At 34.9% G+C, this 27,395-nt stretch overlaps 1 protein-coding gene across 1 annotated transcript in view; it reads left to right on the forward strand.

Moving 5' to 3' along the window:
* Nucleotides 1-27,395, forward strand: part of LOC150099792 (alpha-2-macroglobulin-P-like) — a 524,250-nt gene that overhangs the window by 313,080 nt on the left and 183,775 nt on the right. The window contains exons 18-21 of the mRNA XM_090403491.1: nt 1,835-1,970; nt 4,395-4,623; nt 15,148-15,387; nt 21,790-21,841. Coding sequence (XP_090259617.1) covers nt 1,835-1,970; nt 4,395-4,623; nt 15,148-15,387; nt 21,790-21,841 — 657 coding nt within the window. The remainder of the gene's footprint in view (nt 1-1,834; nt 1,971-4,394; nt 4,624-15,147; nt 15,388-21,789; nt 21,842-27,395) is intronic.

The raw sequence follows: 27,395 nt of genomic DNA on the forward strand, positions 1-27,395 counted from the left end.
TCATCCCCTCTTGCCAGTTATTACATGGAAAATTTTGAAAAATGAGTCATTGACTCTTCCCCTCTAGAACCTTCTATCTGGCTAAGATATGTAGATGATGTGTTCTCTATTTGGCCTCATGGCCCAGACCCATTAGATTCCTTCTTCAGTCACCTCAATAGTCTACATCCAAGAATCCAGTTTACGATGGAAAAGGAAAATAACAATAGTTTACCCTTCCTAGACACCTTAGTAACCTGCCTTCCTAATGGTGACCTTTCTTTCTTTGTATATAGAAAACCTACTCATACAGGCAGATACATTCACAAACTCTCCCACCACCACCACCCCTCCCAGCAATATGGCATTATTAAAACTCTGACCAATAGGGCCCACAATCTTTGTTCCAGTAAAACTGCCCTTTCAACCGAACTCAAGCACATACACAACACCTTCCTTTCCAATGGCTATAATGACAACAGAATTAAAAAAATTAATCAAGTCCTTCCCCATTCCCCAACCATCTCTTCAGAAGGCCTTCAGAAATGCCATCACCATTCCTTACATCCGTGGTACTTCAGAAAAAATAGCCAATCATTAAAAAAGTACAACCTCCATACAGTTTTTAAGTCCCACCATAAACTTGCTACCCTTATCTGCTCCACTAAAGACCAGCTCCCTCCTCTTTCAGTGCCTGGTGTATATAGAGTATCTTGTTCCTGTAAACTTGCCTACTTCGGACAAACAGGCAGGTCAGCATCCATCCGGTTAGAAGATCACAGTTCTTACATCTGCAAACACGATTATCAATCTGGCCTTGCAGACCATGTTTTGGATACATCCCACAGGATCTCCTGGAAAAAAACTACCATGTCTTGAATTTACTCCACCATAGTAAATTCAAAAAAGAAAGACTATTTTTTGAATCTGCATCTGCACCTGCACTCAGGAATCAACCTAATTTAAACAAATACGGTTGCATTAAACTTCCCAAAGTTTGGGAAACTTTAATTATCAGATATCCCTTTTTACATCCCAGGCTACCTGCAAATTCCCATAGAGGATGCACCACCTAGATAGGACTTTAGTTTCACTTTGTATTGTATTTGTGTGTGTGTTGTTACAAAAAGTTTTTGTAATCCCTGTCTCATCTGTAATCCCCATCTGACAGAGATGAAATATTGGAAGTATTAAAATTAGTTTTAATCCTTTCTCAGTGCTGTTAATATTCCATTAAACCTCTAACATGAATTCTTCACAGCACTTAAGCCTCAACACACATACATAGTATTAGTATTTATTAGTTTATTTTTGACTATTTATGTATTGCTGTAACTTTTGACCTTGTGTGTTGCTGTGATCTTTTGCAGTAATTTTGTTTACATATAGATAGATGCTGCATTGTGGAACTTCATTTTGTGCTGTATATGTGCTTCTGTAATCTTTGTTGTAATTTTTTTGATATGTATATCTGCATTGCTTGGGCTAGGTTTTTGTAGATGTGTATTGTTTTCAATTTTTCTTTGACTGTTTATGTATTGCTGTAACCTTGACTATGGCATTGTATGACCTTTGCTGTTTTTGTGCCAGTAAACTATAAACCATCAAACCAACCAACTATTCTCTCTCTCTATTCTTCTTCTCCTATTCACTTCATAAGCACTTCTTAACTTTCACTACTGTCTTTCTCTCTCTCTCTCTTTTTTTTTTTTCTTTACCTCATACCCATGCTTCATTTTATAAATGAATTTATAACTTCATTCATTTACTGTTGCTTATAATAAGTATCATTTGACTACCAAATTAATTTTATGATTTATTATTGTTATTTCAATTTTTTTGTATTGTGTTGAAGCTGAAGCAGTGGTTATCACTCCAGGATCACAAAAAGTAGCTTTTCATCCTTTTGCTAGCAGTACAAGTGGAAGTGATGGGCCAGAGATACGTACTGATTTTCCTGAAACATGGCTATGGGAGTTGCAGACTGTGAGGTAAAACATCATATTATTTTTTAAAAATATTTAAAAGTATTTAACTTACAAATATTTAAATAGTTATTAATTTTTTAGAAAAAAATTATTTTGAGAATTTATCATGATTTGTTTCTTTAACCTAAATAAAAGGATCATCTTAATTAAATAACAGATTCTATTTAGCTACATTAAGCTACAATAGAGGATGTTTCTGAAAAGACATATTAGTTTTAATTATACTTTACCAAAATACATGATGTGCTTCTTGATGTTTGGAGTCTGGCTACTCATCAGTTTCTTTAATGCTCTGCTTCAAACAAATATTATTCATGAAAAAAATGAAAGAGTTTGAAAACAACCTTGGAGATTTGTTTGAAATCCTGAAGAAACCATTGATTGATTCAGCCAGAGAAGCATATAGGGATATTGTCTATAAGGATAGAAAAATCAAAACTCCATGGTGGACTCAGGAAGTTAAAGAGGCAGCCAAGGAAAAGAAAAAAAAAGTGTTCTTGGCAAGTAAATCATCATGTAATCTGAGAGAATACAGAGAAAAATGTAAGAAAGTGAAGCAGTGCATTAAAATAGATAAACAAAAGTTAATAGATAAACAAACGAAAATGGATAAACAAAAGTCACAAGATGACTTTGGTAAGAACATAGAACATGAATATCAGGAAGGTGAATCTGGATGCTATTCAAGAATCTTAGAAATGGAGGAAAGAGTTATTAATTATTAATTATATGAAGAGCCAAAGGAGGAAAGAATATTGTCAAATGAATCAAATGATAAGGTGACATGAAAAAAAAAAAAAGAAAAAGAAAAATTGAAGATAAAGATATTCTAGACATTTGGAGTAATAACCTTGAAAGATTGCTAAATGAAACAAGCAGTGATAGAAATTCCATAGAGAAAGCCAGTCAGGAGTACATATCAATACACGAAGTAGAAAAAAACATCAAAAAACTTAAATGTTAAAATATGGAGGTACAAAAGTTTTACAGTGGCTATGTTGCATAATTCAGAAAGTGCAGTCAGAAGATTGAATTCTGGATGATTGGAGTAGAGCTCTCATAATATCCATGAATAAAAAGGGAAATAACACTCAATGTGAAAATTACAGAGGAATTTCGCTACTGAGTGTTTGTTCCAGGCACAATTTTTGCAAGCATACTTCAGAAAAAGCTTTAAAAAAAAAAAAAAAATCCTGATTTTTGCAAAGGCATTTGACAGAATACAAAAGTTGGAGCAAATGGGAATGGATATGAGACTAGTATTATGTAGGGGGGGGGGGGCTGATAGACAGACACCAGAGAGTAGTATATGGTAGAGTGGAATCCAGGAGATTGAGGGTGACTAGTGGAGCTCTTCAGGGTTCTGTGCTAGGGCCACTACTCTTTGTAATTTGTATATCAATGATATAAGGAAAGATTTAAGAAGGTTATTCAGTTCTTTGCTGATGATGCAAAATTAGGGAGAGCAATAGGTAGATAAGTGTGATGTAAATATCCTGCAGGACGATTTAAGTAAATTAGCATTGTGGGCTAAGGATAATGATTGTTGATTTAATGTTGTAAAATTTAAGGTTATGCAACCTTTTCAATCCACTTTGGGTTGAAAAGGTTGCATATGGTGTATCATATTAATGGTATTCATGCAATTCCAATGCCATTGGAATTGCATGAAATTGGTGAGGCTAGTGACTTTGGGATAAAGGTGGACAAAGAGTTGAAGTTCAGAGGGCATATTGCAAAAGTTGGTAAAATATCTCAAAATATTACTTGGATGTTGAAAAACACACTAACAAGTAAAGACAGGGAAGTTATTATGATTTGGCCACATCTTGACTACTGTGCACAGATTTGGTCACCTAGGTTTTTGGGGACCAGATGTTAGAGAAGATTCAGAGATGAGTGATAGGTCTGTGGAATGCTCCAAAATTTGTAGCCCACAAACCTTCAACCTATCCTAATGGATAGGTTGAAGGTTTGTGGGCTACACATTTTAATTGATAGGTGGAAAACAGGGGGCATGTTAGAAACTTTTAAATTTTAAAATTTAAATTGTAGTCAGAGAACTAGGGACCATCCATGGAAGTTGTACAACAACATGGTTAGTAGGGATGTGCAGACCAGATTTTTTGCATGGAGATAGTGGAATGGATTGCAAGAGTTAGTTGTGAGTTCCCTGACATGAGTTTAAAGAGAGATGTGATATTTTGTGTGTATAATAGTTTGTTTTGGCCTCCCATGATGAGTCTCTGAATTCCATGGAGATACCATATAATAATAATAATAACAATTTTGACATATGCCAAAAACTATTATTCATATTTTTGGTATGTCTGATACACTTATTCCTCTAAGGAATGTTAAATATTACTTTGCAATATGTCATATTAAATAATACATTTAACATTCTGGTGTTAATTGCTTTAACAGCAAAGATGGAGAACTTATTTTGAAGAATGATTTGCCAGACACAATAACAGAATGGATTGGAAATACAATCTGTATAAGTGAAGCTTCAGGACTTGGAATTTCTGATTCTACTTCAATTACCACCTTCCAGCCCTTCTTTGTCTCACTTACTCTTCCTTATTCCATCATCAGAGGTGAAACTGCACTAATCACTGTTACTTTATTCAGCTACTTGAAAGACTGCTTATCAGTAGGTGGATTTGATTTAATTATTAATTATTGATGATTTTAATTATTTTTAAAGGTGACTTTTTAATCACATCTGTTAAAATTTTGATAATTAAAAAAAAAAATAATAAATATATGAACAGCAGATCTGGAAAGTTCTGATAAAACCTAGAACAAAAATGATATTAAAGAAACTGATATAACCACAAGAAAGAACATATCTTAAAATCCTTTAACCCCCATATTTCATCAAATTTTAATAACTTTTCTTTTTCTTATATATAGGATATATAAGAAGAAGAAGACATATAAAATTAATTAATTTTTGTTCTAAGCATTTGTCAGAACTTTCAAGACCTCTCCCCCCCCCCCTGCGTAAATCCCCTAACCCCTTGGAATTACCCATTGGAACTAAAGAGAAAGGTAGAACTGCTTTAGTCCTAAATTTTTTGAAATCAGAAAGCAGATTTTCTTCCCCTGGTCATTACTCATAGCTGAGTTCGTGGCTACTGATAATGTGAGGACTTGCATTCATAGCTGAGTTCATGGCTACTGATAATGTGAGGACTTACCATACTCTCTTGGGACAATACTATTACTACCACTACTACTACTGTTAATAATAATAATAATCATTATTATTATTACCACTCTCAATGTAAAAAAAAATCCTTCTCTTTTTCACCCACACTGTTATATAATTCTGATGGATGACTTCTTATTAATTCAAGTGCATATGTGTGTATGTGTGTGTGCGTGTGCGCGTGCTGTTTTGTAAATTGCTCTGATATCCTCCTTGTCACTGTTCTCATTATTATATCAGTAATAATAATAATTATTATTATTATTATTATGCAGGCACCTCCATGTGTAATGTGCTATTTTCTTTGACTGTTGCAAAGTGTCAACTTTGCAAGATAAAGTTTTACTATCAACTATAATCTGTCACTCTGTTCCAAATTTTATCTGCCCAACAGAACACAGTTTCTACTTATTAACATGAAAATGGTAGTCCCAATCATATGTCCAGGATAATAGTTTCCATTTAACTGTTTAAATCTTCTTGAAGGTAGTTGATATCTATTTAAATCTTTGTGAAGATTTAAATTACACATTGATATCTGAAACATTTTTATAACTTATTATTCCAACTTAGCATCATCTGAATATCAACTATCAGTCTGAATGAAATATCACTAGCAAATAAGTTGAATAGTAATTGGTCCACAAAAATGATTCTGTTTTATTTTTTTATGGAAAGTCCCTCTCATTGCCCTCCCTACACAACTTGTTATCCTTTCAAAAGTTAGACTTCTAATTGTCTGATTAATCTATCCATCTATATTTCCCTCAACTTGTGTAATAATAAGTTATGTAGCAGTCTGTCAAATGTCTTTGTAAAGTACAAAAATATCACCATCTGCTGGCTCTTGGTTGAGTGAGTGAATAGCAATTCTATTCTTCATCCAATAGGTTGCACTTTCAATATACATGAGCATGTATGTATATCTTTAGATACAAGACCACCAAAATGAGTTTGCTTGTCAGAAGCTTAAAGTGGTTTGAAAAAGAGTATTATGTTTCATTTTTGTAACAGGGTATCTGGAAAAATATATATATGATGAGAGTAGTGGTGGTCTTTCATTTGCCATAGTTGAAATGCAGTAGACATGATAAGTGTAGCTGAGATTTTCATTAAAGCAAACAACAAGGTTAAGAATAATTTCTGTGGATTTTAATGTCGTGCTCACAAGCTCATTATATTGTCTATAGAGAATCTTCGATTTATCCCATTTGTTAGATTTCTGGTGGATTGGTCATCATTGGGATCAGCAGAGTTAAGAACATGACTGGATACAACTGCTTGAATGTACCATATGATTTCTCTAATATGCTCTTCCAAATGAAGTTCTATAGATATTTTTGTTTGCCCATAATAAAGAACATTACAGTCACACTGAGGGTGGTATGTACCTCGGTACTTTAAATAGTTGTTTTGGTTTCATTGGATCAAGCAAAGAGCATAGTTTGGATAGCTGTGTGAAAGGTTCAGATTTTATACGTCTTAATGCATTTATGTCAGAGTGATTGATACTCTTTCTCACTGTCATCCTGACCATCTGACAGAGTGAGAGAAAACACTGTACTCTGCTGCAAATTTATGCTTGTATTTCAGTGGATGTGCCAGATATTTTGACAGTTCTTTGATTGTAACCAAATCTGCATGGGGGGGGATGTTAAAGTATTTGTTTTCATATATATTAGAAAACAATAATTAAGAAGAATGCTATATTTTGTCAGTATATTTGAATTACTTAAAGATATAAATATGTGAACCATTTAAAAAGCTATGTGAGGATGGGAAATTGTTGTGTCATCCCCCTTGTGTTTTAAGGCCCTTTCTATCTCTTGTAAGCATAAATCACACTAATGTATCTTTCTTTAAATAATTCCTACTTATTACTTTCTTATCACCCTTTTAATATCATTTATCTTTTAACTTCTATCTCAATATACTCATTACTTAGGCCGAAATCCCTGACGAGAGTGAAGTTGTTGTTCTGTGAGACAAAGAAATCCAAATGGCGGATGTCTATTTCTTTGTCTCAGCACTGGTTCTATCTCCCTTTTCAAATTCAGAGAAAATTTATTTGTTTATGCTGCACCACCCTGAATCCTAGGATATACTAAACATGTAAGACTAAGGAGTTAAAATCCAGTCAGCATTCACTCTTGTCATTTATAAATTTTAAACTTGCAGTCATGACCTGATAATATTTAATTTTCCCACCTTTCGAGGTTCGCTATATTTTATGAGCAAGTGCAGTAGGATCTAAGTACAGGCAAGACAACATTTATATTTAAACAAAACATTTTTATTACAAGTAGAATACATATAATACACTTTGAAGCACTGAGTTAATCATTCAATAAAATTTTAGTACAGCATTAGCACTCTTACATACAGTTATTTATTCTTTCCATAAATTTCTATCTGAGAAACCTAATTAATAATATTTTATCACTTAGTCTCATTGTATCACTCTACTCGATCAAATCTCATTCTTAATCTATATCAAATTCCATTCACAATCTTCTCTGACAAATCTTAATCAATTTACATATATCTCAGGCCTAATTAAGAACTCTTGCATATCTCTTTCTCTCAAAGTACATTCATGAGACAATGTTCTATTTCTTTCTTAAATCTATCACTTAATAGTTCAAAGAGTCTCTGGTAGCACATACAATAAAATCTTCTTATTCAATTCCATTAGTTAAAAGACATAAAGTTTTCACCTTAACAATTTGCTGGTTATGCTACTTTAACTGCTTCAGTATCTCGTCAGATATCTACCTATGTTGACCGCTTCACTTCACACTTCACTGGATACTCTTTACGAATTTTCTCTATACTTAATATCGGAAGATTTCTGTAGTTTTCCACTATCATGATCTGCTGGGCTTTTGCTTCTGACTGGTAAGTTCCCTTGGTCATTCGGTCGTAACTTCCTCGAACAAAGGAAACCCATGTGGAGGCTCCATACCAGCTGGACTTCCGAGGCACAGGAATACAGCAGCAGGAAAACATCTAAAAGCCTTGCGCGTAGTGTTACCGCTCCTTTTAAATGCTGCGCCACTCTTCTCTTTTGTCATCTGATATCTACGTCATACATTCTTTACGGCACTAAGCGCCGCTCACAGAATTCTTCTCATAACTTTCGTAGTGTCATGGTGGAAGGGGGAAGGCACCTTGCTACATAACAGATGTACCTGTACTCTTACTACATGTTTTTGAAGTCGGTCATTTCACATTTTGGTTATTATCTCTCACCCAGCAAATGGTTAGTTATTTACATAGTATCTGAGACTAAGCAGCTATACCAAAATTATAATGAAATTTTGCATTACAAAATAAGATAAGATATAAAACTAAAGGTAAAATTTCTATACAAGTGCTTCTACATTTCTGATAAATCATTAATTCTTTTAAGAGAGTGATAACATAATTTAATGTTAAGTCCGAGTGAAACATAATTTTCTTTAATATTCTGTTTCACTCCGACGAAAATATAAGGGAGAGAAAGAATAGGTATGAAGTCTTTTTGTTGAGGTACGTCAAACACCACTTGTTATTCATCTTCAATCTCTTTAACAGTGTCAAATTGCCATCCCCTTCAGGTTCAGTTTCATTTTTGGAAACAAAAAGAAGTCACAAGGGGTTAAATCTGGTGAGTAAGGAGGATATGGGACGACTGCCATGCTGTTGGCTGCCAAAAACTCTTGCAATGTTAAGGTGCTGTGAGAGGGAGCATTGTCATGGTGGAGGAGTCAGTTGTGGCTTTGCCACAGTTCTGGTCTTTTGCAATGAATTTCTCCTCTAAACCACCTTAAAACATTGCAGTAGAATTCTGCATTGACCATCTGACCAGGCAAGACAAATTCTCAGTGCACAATTCCCTTAATGTTGAAAAAGATGATCAACATGCTTTTTGTTGCGCTCCTGACTTGCCTTGCCTTCTTCAGACTTGGGGAAGCCAAGGCTGAAGGTGATCCCTTCCACTATGATGATTGCTGTTTTATGTCTGTATTGTAGCCATAAATTCAAGTCTTGTCCAATATGATGACCTTTGAGATGATGGTTGTAATCAATGGCCTTTTGATGAAGATCTTGACAGGCATCAAGGTGCTCCATCTGGTTAGAAGTCAAGAGATGGGGATGAACTTGGCAGCAATGCGATGCATGTCCAAATCTCTCGTGATGATCACTTAAGCTGCTCCATATGAAATCCCAAATCTGTCAGGATCTTTTTGGATGGTGATGCATTTTGATCTGCAAGGATGATTTATTGAATTTTTTTGATGTTTTTGTGATTTGTGCCAGGGGATGGTCATCCCAGCTTCTTGTCATCCTCCAAGGTGGCTCTACTCTTCTTAAAACACGAGTGCCACTCAGAATGCTGAGTTATGCTCATGGCTTCGTTTTTATGTGACTCATGAAGTAATTTAAGGGTTTCTGTGGCAGATTTCCCTAGTTTTACTCAAAAATTTTACATTTGCCCTTTGTTCTAATTTCGAGTTTATGGGAAAAAATCACAGAATGGCACAAACACATGATAAGAATAATGTGCATTACATGAGTTCTGGTGCACAAAGCTCAACATCACATTGCATGCTGACTCAACAATGCCTACGCCACTGACATCTTTTACGTCACTTGTAAACATGACCTCACTGACCTTTGCCCTGCCATTTTCTCATTTTTCAGTTCCCCACTGTCATTCTTTTTAATTCTTCTGTTCTGCACTTCTTGCATTTGCTCTGAAAACAGGTTCAACACATGCACTTGTTAATTTCACTCTTTTTTTTCAACTTTTTGAAAAGTGTTTAGTTGATTACTCATGATAGGCTGTTGTACAAGGTGCAAAGGATGGGAATGGATAGTATATTAGTTAGATGGATTGAACATTGGCTCTCTGAATGATACTAGCAAGTGGTGTATGATAGAGCAGTGTCTCAAAAAAAAAAAAAAAAAAAGGGAAAGTAACCAGTGGGGGTGCCACAGGGTTCTGTTCTTGGTTCTTTGCTTCTAATGATATTTCATGTGGGTTGACTGGAGATTTTCAGTTGTTTGCTGAAGCAAACAGTGCAAAGTTGGGAAGAATTCTAAGAACCACTGCTGAGGTTACTTCCCTTCACAAAGATTTAAATAGACTTTTAGCTTAGACAACTGAGTGAGATTGTAGTTTTAATATTAATAAGTACAAGGTGTTGCATCTTGGAGTGCAGAGATATAAGGCTGTGTACTATATTGATCAAACTGTGCTTCAGGAAGTGGATGAGATTTGGATTGATGGCTGACAATAGACTGAAGTTTAGAGGGTACATTGCAACTGTTGCAATGACTGCACGTCACATTGCTGGTAAGGAATACACTGACATGTAGGGATAAGGAGGCAGTTGTGCCACTATATGAAGTGCTTGTTGGACTACACTTGGAGTGTTGTGCTCAGATTTGGTCACCTAGTATGCATTGTGATGTGGAAACAGTGGAGAAGGTCCAGAGACAAGTGAAAAAAAGCAATATCAGGATGCTGAAATGGTGGCTATGTAGAAAAAAAAAAAAGGTTAAAGGAATATAAATTACAGAGTTTAGTGGATAGGAGGAAAACAGGTGATGTGATAAAATCCCTGGAAGTTGTGTAAGAGTGTAGTGAAGAAGGCTTCACTACATTCTTACACAGAAGGAGAGTCAACTTTTTACATGGAGACTTGTGGGTGAGTGGAACACATTACCAGTACAGGAATGTTAAGAATTTTAAGGTTCAGTATGATAAAATATTGTTGGTTCAGTGAACCTTCCACGATGAGTCTGTTGACAACATGGAGGATGTAATGATGATAATAATAATGATAGCTCTGTGAATCAAACAAACAATCCTTACAAGAAAACAAAATCTCATAAAGATAGTAATCCATCAAAAATGAATCAAATATCACCAATTATTTTCAAAAACACCATCTTTCAGCTGCTAAAATCAATCTTTTACTCAATACATCCTTTATATTTCAGATCTCAACTTAAAACTGTGTGAAAACACCTTTCTTACAGTGCTTTCTTTAATTACATTGTCTAATGTAGAATATCTGTAATAAAATTCAGACATTCCACAATTAAAAATATAAAGGTAATTTAAAGCTAAATAATAATAATGGTTAATATTATTTTATAAAATTAACATGGTAGTTGTTTCCATAATTTTTGAAGATGTATTATTTTATAAAGTTATTTAACCTTGTTTCATTTTGTATTTTGTTAGTAAGACATTTTGAGATGTTATTTTTGATTACTGCAGTCTAGGTTTAGATATGAACTAAATGTATTTGAATTAAATATTGTTGGATTAGTTGGGATATCAGCTCGGGTTTTGCAAGAATGTGCAAGGGAACTGGCAATGCCTATGACTGGGTTCTTTAATTTAAGTCTCAGATCTGGTAGGTTCCAAGGGAATGGAAAGAGGGAAAAGTAATTTCCTTGCATAAGGCAGGTTCTAAGCCTGCAGCAGCAAATTATTGACCAATCAGTATCTTAGAAGTAGTGGTACTGGAAAAATTGGTCAAAAAGAGAATTCAATAATGAGTGGATAAGAATTTGATACTGCACGAGGGGCAGTGTGGCTTTGTTAAGGGTCAGTCATGCCTTAGTAATGTACAAACTTTTTATAATAGAGAGACAGCTGAGTTGGATAAAAGAAATGACTACACGATGATTCTGCTGGATTTTGCAAAGGCATTCGACAGAATACCACATGGAACTCTGTATGCAAATTTGAACAAATGGGGATGAACATGACACCTGTTATGTGGATAAGAGGATGGCTTTTAGACATATATCAAAGAGTGGTATATGAGGAGCAGAATCCAGGCAGAAGCAGGTGACTAGTAGTGTGCCACAAGATTCAATGCTAAGCCAATTGCTGTTCAATTTGTATACATAAATGATATAGAAAATAATCTGATATGAAATATTCAGTTGTTTTATGATGATGTGAAATTAGGTAGAGTAGTAGTTAATCAAGGCGATATGGAGAGCTTGCGGGATGATTTAAATAGTCTGTCAGTATGGGCAAAAGATAATGGGTGTCAGTTTAATGTGGAGAAATGTAATGTTATGCTTTTGGGATAAATATATTACAGATGTGTGCCACATAGATGTAACTGCACTCCAGGAAATATATGAAGCTAGAGATTTAGGACTGGTGGTAGAAAGAGAGTTTAGAGGACATATTGCTAAGATTGCTAAGACAGCTCATAAGATTACTTGGCTATTGATGAACACACTAACAAGTAGAAATAAGGATTCTTTTAGTCCTCTTTATAAGACCTATAGAGAGGTATGATATATTCACATCTGGATTGCTGTGCTCATGTCTGGTCTCCTGGGTTTCTTGATGATGAGAAAGTGGTGGTGAAGATCCAGAGGCAAGTTACTAAGATGATAAGTAGTCTGCAGAATGTTCCCTGTGAGGATAGATTGAGGGTGTATGGATTGTAAAAGTTGGTTGATAGGAGAAAAAGATGGGATATGATAAATTGAAGTTACTTAAAGGGCTTTATAGGATTGATGTTGGGCAAATGTTTCATTACTTGCAATAGGCCACAACAAGAGGTCATCCCTGGAAGTTGGTGTAGTTAGTAGGGATGTGAGGACTAGATTTTTTATTATTATTATTATATTATTATTCTTGATACCTCCAAGGAGTCCGAAGGCTCATCGCTGGAGGACACCTACAACTGTCTCACCCACTACACCAAACCTCTACTACGAATCATCTCCATCAACGCCATCTACCGCCCACCTCCACCACAACTAGTATTTTTTGTCTGTAAATTGCGTGTGGTCTGAAGGGCCAATTTGTCTGTATTCGGGATGAAAAACCTGAGTTTCCGGGAGAAAAAACCCTGCTACCTGCGTATGAGATCGGCTAACTCACCTTCGATTGAAATCGTCCAGATAAAGATTCCTCCCGTCGCGACGAGAATCGAACTTAGGCCTATTCCAATCGAAGGGCACAATGTACCATCATTCTTCCAATTGCGCTACGGAGGCGCTATTGCTGGGAGAATTGTGAATGAGTGGAGTACAGTATGTTGCCAGAGTCAGTTGTGAGTGTGTTATCTGTTAATGGATTCAAGGAGAGGTATGATAGATTCTGTGGATAGTTTGGGCCTCCTGTGATAAGTCTTTGGACTCTGTGGAGGTGCCTGTACCATACACTAATAATATTACAGCTTAACTGTAATTTTGTAGGAACTGTCAGATGTTAAAATGTTGGTACTTCATTATGAAATTATAATTAACTTTCTGCACTATGAAATAACTTTTCATCATTTCAAGTAAAGCACAGACACTAGTAAGCAGTGTGGCACACAATGATGAACTGGAGTGGAAGTTGCTCTACTGTATTTTTGAGTATGCATAAGGGAAATAGACTGTTGATGATTATCGCTAAGTGTTCAGCTATTCAGAAGTCAGGAAAAAAAAACAGGAACACAGCAGGATGAGATTGTGTGGTTTCTTTGTCCTCAGTATGTGGAGATGAAACAGAAATTAGAAATGAGTTACAAATTGAAGACTGAGAGAGGAGATAAGTGTAGAAACTTATCTGTTTCTACACTTATCTGTAGAAACAGATAAGTGTAAAATTTTTTGTAGTCATTAAACTATCGGATTTATTTAGTGAAAACTGAAAGAAACTTTATTGCTTGCCAGTTCATATAGAAATGAGGCCAATAAATCTTGTGTTGCTTTGTTTAGGATTCTCAGCCTGAAAGGTGATTCATTAAGGTTCATTAAGAGGTTAAGTTTATATGTATGATATCTTGGGATATGAATCTGCACGGAGGGTTAATTTGTACTTTGGTTCAAATTTTTTATTTTGAAATTAAGAGTTAAACCACTCGGAATGGAAGGAATAATTTCAGTCTTTATCTGTTTTGGAAAAAATTCTAAGATTCTAGTCTTTGTTCAAGAACTTTTTTTTTCATTATATGCACATAGGAGGTAAATTGATACAAGAACTGTAACAGCAACATAAGTCAGTTAAATTCTTCCTGCATGACTAACACTATATCGAGTTTAAAATCACCTATAAGACTGAGCATCTTATGAACAAGTTGTGAACTTGCTGTTCATAACTCACAAACTTTACTTGGTTCATTTCTATATGAACTGGGAAGCAATGAAGTTTCTTTTAGTTTTAACTCAATAAATCCTATATGGGCTAATGACTAGAATAAACTTCACACTTATTTATTTTTTAAAGGATTTCTTTCTTTCTTTTCTTTTTTTTTGTCATAAAGATATCTGGAGACTCAATCTCTTAATGAGCTAAACACTTAATAGATGCTAATAGGATAAGTTGTAATATCTTCGGATTGGGATATAAATAGTTTATGTTGATTTGTACTTTGGTTTCAGATATAATTTTTTTTTTTTTTTAAGTTAAGAGGTGAACTACTTGCAGTGAAAGAGTAATTTGCAGATGATGCAACTGAAAGGATTCCATGTACCATGCACAAGTTAAATCTCCTTAACAAAATGGGGTTGTCAGCATTTCACTAGCAAATTTGATTAGTATAATAGTTATTAGTTGAAGAGCCTCTGCAGTTGCCAGTTTTGAGGATGCCCTTTGGTCAGAAAAACCTGTCTAAGATGCAAACCTGTCTAAGTCCTTATAAAGAACCTTTATAAGGACTTTTCTGAAATTGAGTTGAATTAGCTGGTCTCATATGAAGGATTTTTTTTAATATAACTTAGGAGGTTTTTCATTCAGATGTACAAACAAACTGACCAGAGGGTATGTGCAATTTATAATTTGTAAACTGCAAATGGCAATTTTACAATTGCAAACTGCAAATTTTACAAATTTAATGATAAAGTCAGTAACACAAAAACATGTACTTTTCTGATATCGAATTTTATTCTTATGTTGTCCACTTCATTAAATTTATTACTAACAATGATTTATGTATATATTTTCAGGTAAAAATTGAACTACATGTAACTTCTGACTTTCTACTCCTGAATGATACGGCACTTCAAAAATTTTGCATCTGTGGAAAGAAGAGTGAATCACATAAATTTATGATTCAACCATTAGTTTTAGGTGATATTAATGTCACTGTTACTGCACAGACTGTTGAAGATGAAGATGTTTGTAGAAATTTTGATGCAGCTTACATAAAAGCCTCTGATGGTATAAGCAGACAGTTGACTGTTGAAGTAAGTACTAAGAATAATTTGAAAAACAATCAGAAAATAGTATTTTCACTATTATTATAACAGGTTTTTATAACTGTTATCTATCATAATGTAGTTTAAATTTAATCATTGACTATGGATATTCGTTACCTTCTGGCAATGTATAAAGCTTATCATTACCCTCCATGTGAAAACTGTTTTTTGGCATGAAGAGCAAATACTCTTGTTTACTTCTTTTTCACTACACATTTATGCAAATGCCTGTGTGTACAAAGTTTTGAAGATTATTATTTTTTTTCCCCCAGTTTATTCTCACTCCTCACAGTTAACATTCCAAAATCCTGATATTCCTTTAGTCCATTTGTCCTGCCTTTGTATCATTTGAATTTATTTAGGTAAATGTAGAACAGTTTTACAGTACTTCCTCTCCTTTGAGATTCTTCTCATTGCAAAATGCTTGTTAAATTATTATTATTATCATTATCTTAAGAACCCATGGAATCAAAGACTCATTTAGGACCTTTTGTCATACACATAGCTCATCATACTGCACCTTGAACACTCAAATTCTCTACACACACCACGCTCTCAGGCAAAGCATTCCAATCATTCACAAATGCAAGCAACCTGCTTCTCACTCCTCTATTCACAGCCTCCTTATGCAGCTTCCAGGGATGACCTCTTGTTCTCCCCTGATCCCCCACCATTTTCTGTAAAATCTCTTCAACATTGCTCCTACAACAACCTCTTACTAACTTGTAGGTCTCTATCATATCACCCCTCTTCCTCTTATTCACTATAAATTGCATCTTCTCAACCTTTCATCTTATTTGACATTCCAGAGATCAGAAACTACCTTAGTCAGTTGCCTCTTCATCCTTTTGAAAACCAGGTGAAAAAAATCTGTGCACAGTAGTCCATGCATGGACTAATCAGAGCCTTATGCAATGGAACAATAATCTCCTTACTTCTACACGTCAGTGTCCTCTGCATCATTCCCAGAATTCTTTGTGTTGTTCTCACAATTTTGGCAATGTGTCCCCTAAATTTTAGATCCTTATCCACTATCACCCCCAGATCTCTTATTTCCTATACCTCCAACAATATATTCTCACCAAGCATAAATTCTGCATCCTATCTTTGTTTTCCAAATTTTAAAACCTTACATTTTGCAACATTGAACTCACATCCCCATTCCTGTGCCCAATCACTCAATTTATTCAAGTCTTCTTGTAAGGTCACAACATCTTCACTACTTTTTATGGTTCGTCCCAACTTTGCATCATCTGCAAACAACTGAATATCTCCATCCAAATCGTTACCAATATCATTAATATACAAGTTAAACAGTAATGGCCCTAAAACAGAACCCTGAGGCACTCCATTAGTGACTTTCCTTTTCCTGAATATCGCATCCCCATATACAACTTGTTGATACCTATCAGATAGCCCTCCAATCCAATGCACTAATTTAATATGCAACCCCATCTGCTCTAGTTTGACTATTCGCTTATCATGTGGTAATCTATTAAAAGCCTTTGCAAAATCTAAAAGTATAGGTATTATTTCTGGGAAATTCCCTCTAAAAGTATACTACTGTATAACCTTCTCCTCTGTCTAATGCAGCCATCACCTTATTGTTCTCACCAGCTTCTTCAACAGCTTAACCACAACACTTGACACTGATAGACCTATAATTTGATGCATGAGTTCTATCACCTCCCTTATGAAGCAGCACAATCTTGTACTCTTTCTACTCCTTTGGAACTCAACCCAGTACAAGACTCATATTAAAAAAAATATATCAAGGCAAATGCCAACTCCCTTGCACATTTCTTCAAAATACGTGGTTATATATTATTATGTCCCACAACCTTATTAACAAGTTTGCTCAATTCCCCATATATATCTTACTCACTTACAGTCAATCTCTCTCCTGCTCCTCATCAAATGCTCCTAAACTTTCCAAGATGTCACATTCACAAGAATGAAAGACCTTTATGAACTGTTCATTAAATATCTCCACTATATCTTCCACAGCAGTTATTCTAATGCCATTTTCTCCAATCAGTGTCATTTGTCCATAATCATTATTTTTTTTTACTAAAATAAAGAGCCAAAAGGCTTCAGTTTGGTGATGCAAAATTACATAAATTATATAAATCCACTTGATCAATGCCTTTTTCCTCTGTATCGCATACTTAATCTCTTCATTCGTCCATTTCACACCTACCTTATTTAACCCTCTGACCTTTGGAATACATTTAGACATTTCTTCTACTAGATAGATCTTGAATATCCTCCAAGCTGCATTGATCTCCTTTTCAGCTAACTCCTCATTCCATGCTGCACCTGCAAACTGTCTCCTGAGCTCCTCATAATCACTAGCCTTGTATTTCCACATATACCCTTTCCTCACAGAGGTCCTCAATGCTGGTAACCAGATAACCCAGATAATCACTTTGTGATCACTCTCACCAGCTGGAGGATAATTTGACACCTCATTTATAATTACGTCCTCTGATGAGATGATCAAATCCAAGGCCATCAATCCTCGTGTGCCCTCTGTTAAATACTGTCTAAGGTAGTTGTCCCTCAAAAACTCAAAAAACTTATTTTCTTTACTTCCAGTTGCTAACTCATCATCCCAGTCTATGTTGCCATAATTAAAATCACCCATAACGATCATCCTTTTCTTATTTGCTTTTATAATTTGATTATACATTTCATAGTCACTACCATCCACATTACCAGATCCATAACAACATCTGACTAAGTATTTCATTCTATTCATCTCTATCTCACGCCATGCTGCCTCAAAACCACTGACAATATTTCCCTCTTGCATCTCTACTTTTTATGGACATAACTCTTTCTCTATCATCAATAGTACTCCCCCTCCCTTTTTTTAAGTTTTCTGTCTTCATGAAACACATCATACCCAATTGATCTCTATTGCTGTCAACATGTCATCCTCATCCAACCATGTCTCACGTATTCTAACAATTCTTGGGTGAACAGACTCAATTAATGCAACCATTTCCTTTGCCTTGTTTCTTACACTTTTAGCATTTGTGTACAAACATAGCAGCTCATTCCTGAAAATATAGCTAGTTTCACTGATATTTGATGTGACTTCTCCATACTTGAGCCATTTCTTTTTCTCCTTATTCATCTTAGAACCTTCTTCACATCCAACTGTTTTCTCTTGATCCCAGGTCTTGACCCCTTCCCTTTTTTTCTACACACTCATTCACATTCTCTTAGTGAATCAGCCTTTCTCATGTTATATTCCCTTGTCCACCCTGAGCCTCCCCCATTTCCCTGTCTGTCTTGCACACCTGTTCTCTCATTCTCTATACTCACATCGCTCACTTCTTCATTCATAACCACCTCTTCAATCTCTCCTGTCTTACTCCTCTGTTCTTCCACATCACTTTCCACTTGATCAGATTCATTCTCTGCAGTCACTTCTCTTCTTTCCAGCAGCAGTCTCTCCAAGTGACTTGTACCAAAACCATTCAAATGCAGTTCATCACTCTTATAGAGTTCACTTCATCCTTCAAACTCATTCCACACATTTACAAATGCACTCCTTTCTCCTCATGGAGCATCAGCCTTGGAGCCTCAATGAGTATGATTAACAACTATGTTTCATGTACAACTTCCATAAGGAAATTATTCATTCACAAACATTTTAATAGCACTTTAGCAAGTGTTCTTAAATTCTTTAAGGGCACATGCTAATTTACTTATTTCCAATGGATCTTCTCTACAATTTCTTTCTTTTTGTGGACTGTTTCTTTTAATTTCTTGAATTCACTGCAGACTGCTTCTTTTTTTAGTCCTTTCCTTCCAGTTTGTCCAATTTCAAGAGTAAGAGTTCTTGTTTGCAAACTTTTACCTTCAAAGCCTGTAGTTCATATCTTAAAAATTTTCAGTTTTGATTCTTTTTAAAACTTTCTTACATATTTTTCTTTTAATACAATACTGATTTTATATCCTATATATGAGTATAACCAGATAGTAATCTCTTATTTCATTTCTTATTTCAAATTTACTATACAATTCTATTCTTGATAGCCTGAAAGAATCTCTATCTATAGTAATCTACCTAGTGTGACTTTTCCTGTTTCATTTACAAATGACTATTATTTTTATATTCTGAGGTATTGTTTTTTTTTTTTTTAACTTCAATTTTTATATTTTTCTAAGGCATTTCTGCAAGTCTGGAAAATTCATTTTCTAATTCTAAAACCAGTTTTGCTTTTTTTTTTATGTCAGTTGCTTTTCCTGATTATCCAAATTCCTCTCTTATTTCACCAATGGTAATTCCAAGGGCCATATGCACAAGTAAGTAACATGATAATTTCCATTTTGAAATTTGCACACATAACTCCACTTGAAATTGTCTTTTATTCAAGATTTTATCAGCATGCTTAGTATTAAATGCTTTACCTACTCCTGTCTTTCTCTTCAGTCTGATTCCTTGTCTGAACAAATCACCTTACAGTCTTTACTTGGAAGGAATATTTCCTGTTTTGATCCTCTTTTATGTTATCATTGTATTTCTTATTTTCTATATTCTTTATTTTATATTATTTAATTTTTGTATTTCCTATTGATGGAGATGGTATATGTTTTCAGTTCTGTAGAGACTGACTCAGAGTTGCAGGCATCTCGGAGGCAACTGCAAGGATTCTAAGATATAGTTTAGTCACTAACAGCCCCCCCTTTTTCTTCCTGGTAACACCAGGAAGAGAAAGAGGAGGTTCAATACAATTGTTCCTGTTTGTCCAGAATGTCCTGTTTGTCCAATCTGTCAAAAAATAACTATAAGCCCACCAGCCTTATATCAATAATAATAAACCTAAAAAAATCTGGCATTGCACAGCATCGAGTGGACACTAACCACAATATCCTCTGGTCCAATACTTGCCATTTACATCAGTGCTAGTTTAGGTTTGAGAGTTTATTTAAAGAGAGTGCTGAAGCACTTCTACATTACCCCAACTCAAATCAGAATGGCTGTCTATCCATTGTCAAGATTTGAGAAAGAGAGAGTGACTCATGCTTGTAAATGGTAAGCAATAACATGCTTCCTCCCTCCCTTTTAATATATATTATTATTATTATTATTACCCCAAGACCTCATGGAGTCAAAGACTCATCTGGGAGGTCCTTTTATCACACACACATCTCATCATACCATGTCTTAAACACACTCAAACTCCTTGCAGACACCACACTCTCAGGCAAGGCATTCCAATCATTCACACTGCACTAAAAAAACCTGTCTCTCACTCCCCTACTCACACCCTCTTTATACAGTTTCCAGGGATGACCTCTGGTTCTCCCCTGATCTCCTACTATTCTCTGTAGAATTTCTCCGCCATTGATCCTATAACAACCCCTTACCAACTTGTAGGTCTCTATCATATCTCCCCTCATCCTCCTGTCCACCAGACTCTGCAAATTATATCTTCTCAATCTTTTCTCATACTCGACATTCCAGAGGTCAGAAACTACCTTAGTCAGTCACCTTTGGACCCTTTCCAAGGATCCTAAGATATAGAAATTTGTAATATATTAATATCATATTATATATTAAATTGTAATTAAATGTAATTGTAAATGTAATTTAATTGTAATTATAAAAATGCTATGTCATTCAATCATTTTATTAATTAATTTTTATTATTTTGTTGTATTTCAAAGGTTAATTTTAATTTTCGTTTTAGCATTAATTGAAATCTCATTTTATTTTGCAACCATCCTTATTGGTGGCACTCCAGCACATGACTCAGCTCTGTAAATAGGATTAATATTCTTTGTCCTAGCTTCACCTTGTGATTATGTTGATGCATTGATGATGGCTTGTTAATTTCTGGTCAAACTATTTGCAATAATAAAATTATTATTATTCTTTATTTTTGTGAATAAGTGTGTCTATAATTGTCACTGTGTCACAAGTGCCATTAAAAAAGAATAATGAAAGCCTCATGTTTGCCAAAATATAAATACTTATATATCATCAAAGTAGAATAAAGGTAAAATGAATATTCATCCCCATGTGGAGAAAGGGAGTTTTGATCATGTTGCAAAAATCAAGGCAACTCATAGTGAAGTTAAGCTGAGATTATCATAGGCAGTATAATTTTCAAAAATTGGAATTCCTATTTGTCATTTAATTGATCTGAAAAGAATGTTCCTGTTTTGCTGAAATACGTAATTTTGTTTTGAAATGCAATGATGACTATTCCTTATTCTTTATGATGGATATTCTAATGTTTCTTCTTGAACTATTTAGAGAAAAGTGGCTGAACTAGTTGAACTCATCAGAATTTACTGATAAAAATTAAATAAATATATAAGTGGTGTACAGCATCTTGGCATGTTTTAATTTCATTGTGTAATTTTCAGGCTGAAGGATATCCAGTGGAACTAACTGTGAACTCTTTTTTTTGCCTTAAAGGTAAATTTTAATTGTTTTTTAATAGTATTTAGTACTTAACTTTTCTTTTGGTATTTTCCTAAATTTAAATTAGTAAGTCAGATATGAATAAATAAAATATTTAGTATGGAAGTGATCAGGAAAAAGAGAGAGAGTTGGCCTTAAATTTGGTTCAAATTGTTTCATGAAATCAAAATCGAACTTGATATCAAACTTCAAGAATATCCTTCCAGTAAGAGTGATGTTTTTATCTGTTGGATGGATAGATATTGTGATGTTAACATATGTTTGTTTGAAATGTACTTGATAGATAAAAATATACAAAAATAAGTATTGCAGATGAACTCAACACAAAGGAAAGATTTAATGAAAGCATTAGAAGATATGGTTGTAAATGAAGTGTCCACTTTCCTTTTATGGGAAGGGAAATGATTAAGTGAGTGTGATCTGAAAATTAGTCAGGCACCTAAAACATTTTCTGTTAAGAAAGGATATTGTTAAAACTAAAAAGCAGGAAATTAAGACAGAAGAGGTAATCAAGTCATTATCTCTACTAATCAGTATTTTTCTATATTTCAATCCTTACAGGAAAACGGGAACAGGAAAAAGTCTCGGGTGAGGTCAGGTGAATGGGGGGGGAGGGAATGACTGTCATGATTTTTGGAAGCCAGGAACTATTGAGCAATGAGTTATGGTGGAAAATTTAGTTATTATTCTTATTATTATTTGACCTCCATGGAGTCAAAGGCTTATTGTGGATCTTCCACTTATCTGGATGTTTGCATTAAGTGCCCTCCATTAGCTTCTTCAAAACCTCACATTAAAAACTTGCTGTTGACAGTTTGATCAAGGGGGGGAGGAATTCCTTGTGGACAATGCCTTGGATGTCAAAAAAAAAAAAAAAAAAAAAACATTGACTTGACATGCTTTTTTTTGCCAGAGTAAATTTGGTGACTTCCTTAAGCATTTGATGGATTTCTGCAACAGTTTTTTTGAGTTTACAGCAAAATTTGACAGCTTCTTTGCTGCTTAAAATCTTTCATTTCAGTTGGAGAAGAGAACATGGTGTTACAAAAATGCACATAACCCAAGAACACAGTCTCTCAGCTTGCCAGCTGTTGGCATACTGATTCACAAAGAGTTTTGCTTGCCGCTTATATATGATGCACCTTTTGATACATGTGCTCATTTCAAAAGATAATTAAAGCTGAAACAGCTGATTCTGCTTATGAAAGAAAAAGTGGAGAAAATAAAAGTTTATTCAGTATCCCGTCAATCCCGTAAGTATAAAAGCATACGTAATTGTAAGAAAACTAACAAACAGTATAGATATTCCTTATGGATATGTAATAACTGCGCTGATGTCCAAAACCTAAGGACAAACACTACATGATCCCTTTGTGCACGATTCGAAAATCTCAATGTTATTCAGATTTTTGAATCATGTACAAAGGATCATGTAGTAGCACTCAACAGGAAAAAAGGCAAAAGGCTGCACTAAGTGAATTGTGTTTGAAGACAGCTCATTTCATGAAGGAATTGTGCTCATGCAAGTGAAAAATAGGGACAGTGGTTTTGAGACAGTAATGTATGAGGTATAGGTGGATAGAATGAAATACTTAATTAATCCTATAGATCTGGTAATGTGAAGGGCAATGACAATAAAATGTAAAAGCAAATTACTAAACAAAACAGTGATCATTCTGGGTGATTTTAATTATGATAATCTTTGAAGACAGAAGGGAATTATATGCAAGAGACAGCTTGCATTTGAATGAGGAAAGATGTAGGTATCTGGAGAGGAATGCTGTTCTCTGAACGAGTCAGTGTGTTACTGCAGGAAAACTAGAATTATCAGGGTGGATGGTAGCAGGAGTGGAACAGCACTCCACCTCCCTTTTTGCATTTTCTATCTTCATGAAAAACATCATGAAGACATCATGTAGAGAACCAATTCAACAATATTATTCCCCTCATTTCTGATACTTATAGCATTTGTATGCAAACATAACTGTTTATTTCTCTCTCTCTCTTATTACCCATATGAGAATCCTGTGCATACCAAAATGCTTTACCTGCATCCCAGACCATCCACTCCTTTCTTGGATACTCGCATATTCACTTCTTCTACGAGCATCACTTTTTTCCCTTGACCTTGACTTTCCCCATTTCCCTGTCTATCTTACACTACTCTCATTATTCTCATTTCTGCTACTCTTTTCTCTATTCATAAGCAGTCTTTCAATACCTTCCTTCTTGCTGTTTTAAGGATGCTTGTGTCATAATGTTTCTTAAAATTCTCATGATAACAGAAGAAAAGGAGGAATAAATGGATTAAAAAGTCATATATTTCAAGCTGAAAATTACACCTCATCATCAGTTGCATTAAGTAGTGGAATACAAGGTAGAACCAGAACAATGGACAAATTGAAAACAGTGAGAGCCATATGATGTTATGCATAAAACAGTGCAAAGCAAAAACTGAGGAGACATAGTATTATTAGTTATTACTTAATTGCATTATTAATTATGTGTGATTAGAATAAGACTCCCATATTTTTGAAAGTGAGAGGCAGACATTCCGATTCAAGTTCAGATGATGGATTAAGGCTTCAATACTTTCATTAAATAAATGTTCAAACTTATGGTAACACTAATGGAATAAGCATGGTTCAGACCATAGGGTATTGTGGTCAGTATCTATTCCATGATGTGCAAAGCCAAATTTCTCAGGTTTCTCATGAATGATGTTGGACTGGTGTTCTTGCATTCTTTTCTCCACTGAATGTCTAATTTGTCCAAAATAAGAGAGATGACAGTCACATGGGATTTGGTAGATGCCAAGAAGAGCCAGAGGGAAGTATTTATCTTTAGACAATGGGAACCATGATGACATTTTGTTGTATAGAATAAACATTGCCAGTAGATTATATTTATTAAGAAATACTGTGCAGTATGTATTAAGCATATAAAGTAATAGATATATATGTTAAACAATATATATATATATATATATATAGCCAGAGGGAAGTATTTATCTTTAGACAATGGGAACCACGATGACAGTTTGTTGTATAGAATAAACATTGCCAGTAGATTATATTTATTAAGACATACTGTGCAGTATGTATTAAGCATATAAAGTAATATATATATATATATATATATATATATATTCATTTTTTTAAATTAACTGACTTAAACCCGAGAATTATAACACAATGACATTTATTTGAAAAAAACGCAACATGTTTCGTCAAAAATGACTTCTTCAGGCGATAAGAACATAGAAAGATAATAAAAGACACTTAAATTAACATTGACACACTCTAAAGCTATACAATTATAAAGCCATAATATTCGACTGTAAATTACAGTTATTATGAGCTTGAACTACAGTCCGAGTTAAAGTTCTATTGTTGTACACCTGTGCGTGTGTGGAATCACGCAATCTCCAGTATCTAATAGTAGAGTTGAAAGAGTCTGCCAAATTATAGCTAAGATTATTATTCAAATGAAAAGGGTCTAAGGTGATTTCCCTTGACTCGACAATGCGGCGCTCTATTTCATCATGGCTGATGTGTAGGTTTGAAGTCAATGTCCAATTTATTTCATGTTGGTGGCCTTCGTTGTTCGTGTTTATTGAAAGCAGGACATGGCCCGACAGAGCAGTTGCTCTGGTTCTCTTATAAGCAATGTCTCTCTGATACTCTTCGAGACGTAGTAAGATAGATTTCTCTGTCTGCCCATAGTAAGGCTTTCCGCATTCACAAGTGACCTTGTATACACCTGGGAATTGTAGAAGGTTGTGAGGTTGTTTATAGTTGTTGAAGCGTGATATTATTTTTGGCAGAGTCGAGAAGCACGTTTTTATGTTAAATTTCTTTAGAATTCTGCTCAGCTTTTTGGATAGTGTGCTGATATATGGCAAGACGATATGACCTTTGGAGTCGTCCTGTGTCTCTACGTTGTTACGTTGGCGGCGGGATAATTGGTTGTTAATACTTTTTAGAGAGTAGCCATTGTTTTTAAAGGTCCATTTAAGATGTTGTAGTTCCTTTTTCAGTTCTTCTTCATCTGACAGCGAATCTAGCGAATCGTGCAAGATCTGTACTGTCAGATGAAGAAGAACTGAAAAAGGAACTACAACATCTTATATAATTCTCGGGTTTAAGTCAGTTAATTTAAAAAAATGAACATATCCCAACCCCGAGTTAATAGTACGTTTCATATATATATATATATATATATATATATATATAGTTATATAATTGTATATTAAGTAATAGCTAATAATACTATGTTTCTTTAGTTTTTGTTTTGCACTGTTTTATGTATAACATCAGTGATTCATTTGGGAAGGGTTGCTGCTGGAAGGAGGTGTAATGTGATGCAACAAGGTATCAATGGAAGTCAAAGATCATGTGAATGAGCAGGAAAGTGGACTGGGTAAGACTGATGTGGTTGTAAATAAAGAAGAGAATGTGAGAACAGGAATGCAAATTGGACAGGGAAATTGGGTGGGCCAGCGACAGGGATAATACACAATGTAAGGAGTGTGGATTCTGAAATTAGTAATGAATGCATGCATGTGAGTGGTCAGCATAGGAATGGGATGGCCAGGAATACATCGAGGGTTGAATTGGGGAGGGGGGTTATATATGGGGAAGAAGGCGAGCATACAGGATCAGGTGAGGAGGAGTTGCAGATGGAAGAGGGCATTATTATTATTATGTGACCCCCCCCCAGGGAGTCCAAAGACTCATTGTGGGAACTCTACTTCTCTAAATACATCTCATCCACTCCACTACTGCTTAATTCTACTACTACGAACTACATCACCCATCATCATCACTAACAACAGTATTTTTTGTCCGTAAATTGTGTGTGTTGAAGGCTGATTTGTCTGTGCATGTGATGATAAACCTGAGTTTCCGGGAGAAAAAAATCCTGCTACCTCCGTATGAGATTGGCTAACTCACCTTCAATTGAAAAAGCCCATATAAGGATTCCCCTCTTCATGACGAGAATCGAACCCAGGTCTTTTCCAATTGAAGGGTGCAGTGTTCTAGTGTTCTTCCAATTGCACTATAGAGGCTTTTTTCATCATCATAGGAGGTGATTGTGAATGGAGTATCTAATCTTCCCCCAGTTGGTGAGAGAAGTGACCATGAAGCAATCACCTGGAGTGTAGCCAGTCACATGAGAACCCTTAAAAAAGGGATATATGTGGAACCACAAGGCTTGTGATTATAGAAAGCTTATGAGATAACTGGAAGCTGTAGCATAGAAAGAGGAGTTGAGTGGGAAGAATATAGACACTGCATGGGTATTGCTATTTAATAGCAGCAATCTCTGAGGGCATTCCAAAGGTGAAAAGGCTAAACAAAGCTGGAGCAAAATGGATGAAAAGAGATAAAGTGAGAAATCTGGAAGAAGGCACTGTGTAAACAACACAAGATGAATGTTGGTAATGATCAGGCTAAGAAGGTGACTTGATTGGTAAAGACAGCAAAAGTGCAGTATTAGAAGACATTAGTCAATTAAGGCTTAGAAAAATCCTAGTGAATTCTTT

The sequence above is a fragment of the Typopeltis vanoorti genome, chromosome 14, assembly GCF_054136105.1.
Source record: "Typopeltis vanoorti isolate ZY-2024b chromosome 14, IOZ_Tvanoo_1.0, whole genome shotgun sequence".
In the NCBI taxonomy this organism is placed as follows: Eukaryota; Metazoa; Arthropoda; class Arachnida; order Uropygi; family Thelyphonidae; genus Typopeltis; species Typopeltis vanoorti.